Source organism: Dendrobium catenatum, unplaced genomic scaffold (genome assembly GCF_001605985.2).
Source record: "Dendrobium catenatum unplaced genomic scaffold, ASM160598v2 original_scaffold_121620, whole genome shotgun sequence".
NCBI lineage: Eukaryota > Viridiplantae > Streptophyta > Magnoliopsida > Asparagales > Orchidaceae > Dendrobium > Dendrobium catenatum.
In genome coordinates this window covers 1-1,116 of record NW_021440055.1, presented here as the reverse complement: position 1 = coordinate 1,116, position 1,116 = coordinate 1, and the positions used below count along the sequence as shown (strand labels likewise).

Here is a 1,116-nt window from a genome sequence, read left to right as displayed (position 1 = left end):
AATATCTGTGACTAATAATTGTGAATATTTAATTTATTCTCATTTACAGGCTGCGGAATATTCGGCCACCTATCGGACTCCTTCTTGGGCCGCAAAGGTTCTCTTATAGTGGGCTGCATAGTAAACACAATACTCGGCTGCCTCACCGCCTTCTCCCCTTCCTACACCATCTACGTCCTCCTCCGCATTCTCACCGGCCTCTGCACCGGTCCCATGGGCACCACCGCCTTCCTCCTCGCCACGGAGCCCATCGGCCCTTCCCGCCGAGCCGCCGCCGGCATTTCCGTCTTCTACTTCTTCTCCGCCGGCATCATCTTCATCGCCCTCCTGGCCTCCTGCCTCCCCTTCTCCTGGCGCTCCCTCTACTTCGCCTCCTCTCTCCCAACCCTAGCCTTCGTTCTCCTCATCCTCCCCTTCCTCTCCGAATCCCCCCGCTGGCACCTCATCCGCCGCAACCCCGACACCGCTCTGCGCATCCTCCGCTCCATCGCCAAATCCAATTCCCGCTCCATTATCCCCTCTAACGTCACTCTCGCCCTCGACTGCGGAGCTGAAGCTGAAGTCGAAGCCGAAATATCTCCGCCATCCATCATCGACGTTATCCGCTCGCGCGTCACTCGCCCCCGACTAATCCTCTCCGTCATCACAAGCTTCTTCTGCTCCGTTGTATACTACGGCCTGACATTAAACGCCGCTAACCTAGACACCAACATTTACCTCAGCGTGATAATAAACTCAGTGTCGGAGTTGCCGGCGTTCACCATCGCGGCCTTCTTGATTGGGAGGTTCGGCAGGAGGAGACTGACCGTTGGGACGATGTGGTTGAGCGGGGTGTTCTGTGTGGCGGGGGCAGTGGTGGCGGGGGGAGTGGTGAGGATGGCTTGTGGGGTGATGGGAATATTTGGGATAGCTGCAACGTATAATTTGCTGTTGGTGTATACGGCGGAGTTGTTTCCCACGACGGTGAGGAACACAGCGTTGGGATGTGTGCAGCAGGCGGAGCAGATTGGGGCGGTGGTGGCGCCGATGGTGGTGGTGATGGGGGGAGGGGTGACTTTCTTGGTGTTTGGGGTGTGTGGAGTGGTGGGGGGAGTGCTGGCTTTGTATATGCCGGAG

At 57.7% G+C, this 1,116-nt stretch overlaps 1 protein-coding gene across 1 annotated transcript; it reads left to right on the top strand.

The window, feature by feature from the left end:
- Positions 1–49: 49 nt before the first annotated feature.
- Positions 50–1,113, top strand: LOC110100926 (organic cation/carnitine transporter 4-like; the record flags this gene model as incomplete). Its single annotated transcript, XM_020828649.1, has 1 exon — positions 50–1,113. A coding segment is annotated over one exon (1,064 nt), but the record flags the coding sequence as incomplete, so codon positions are not given.
- Positions 1,114–1,116: the final 3 nt, after the last annotated feature.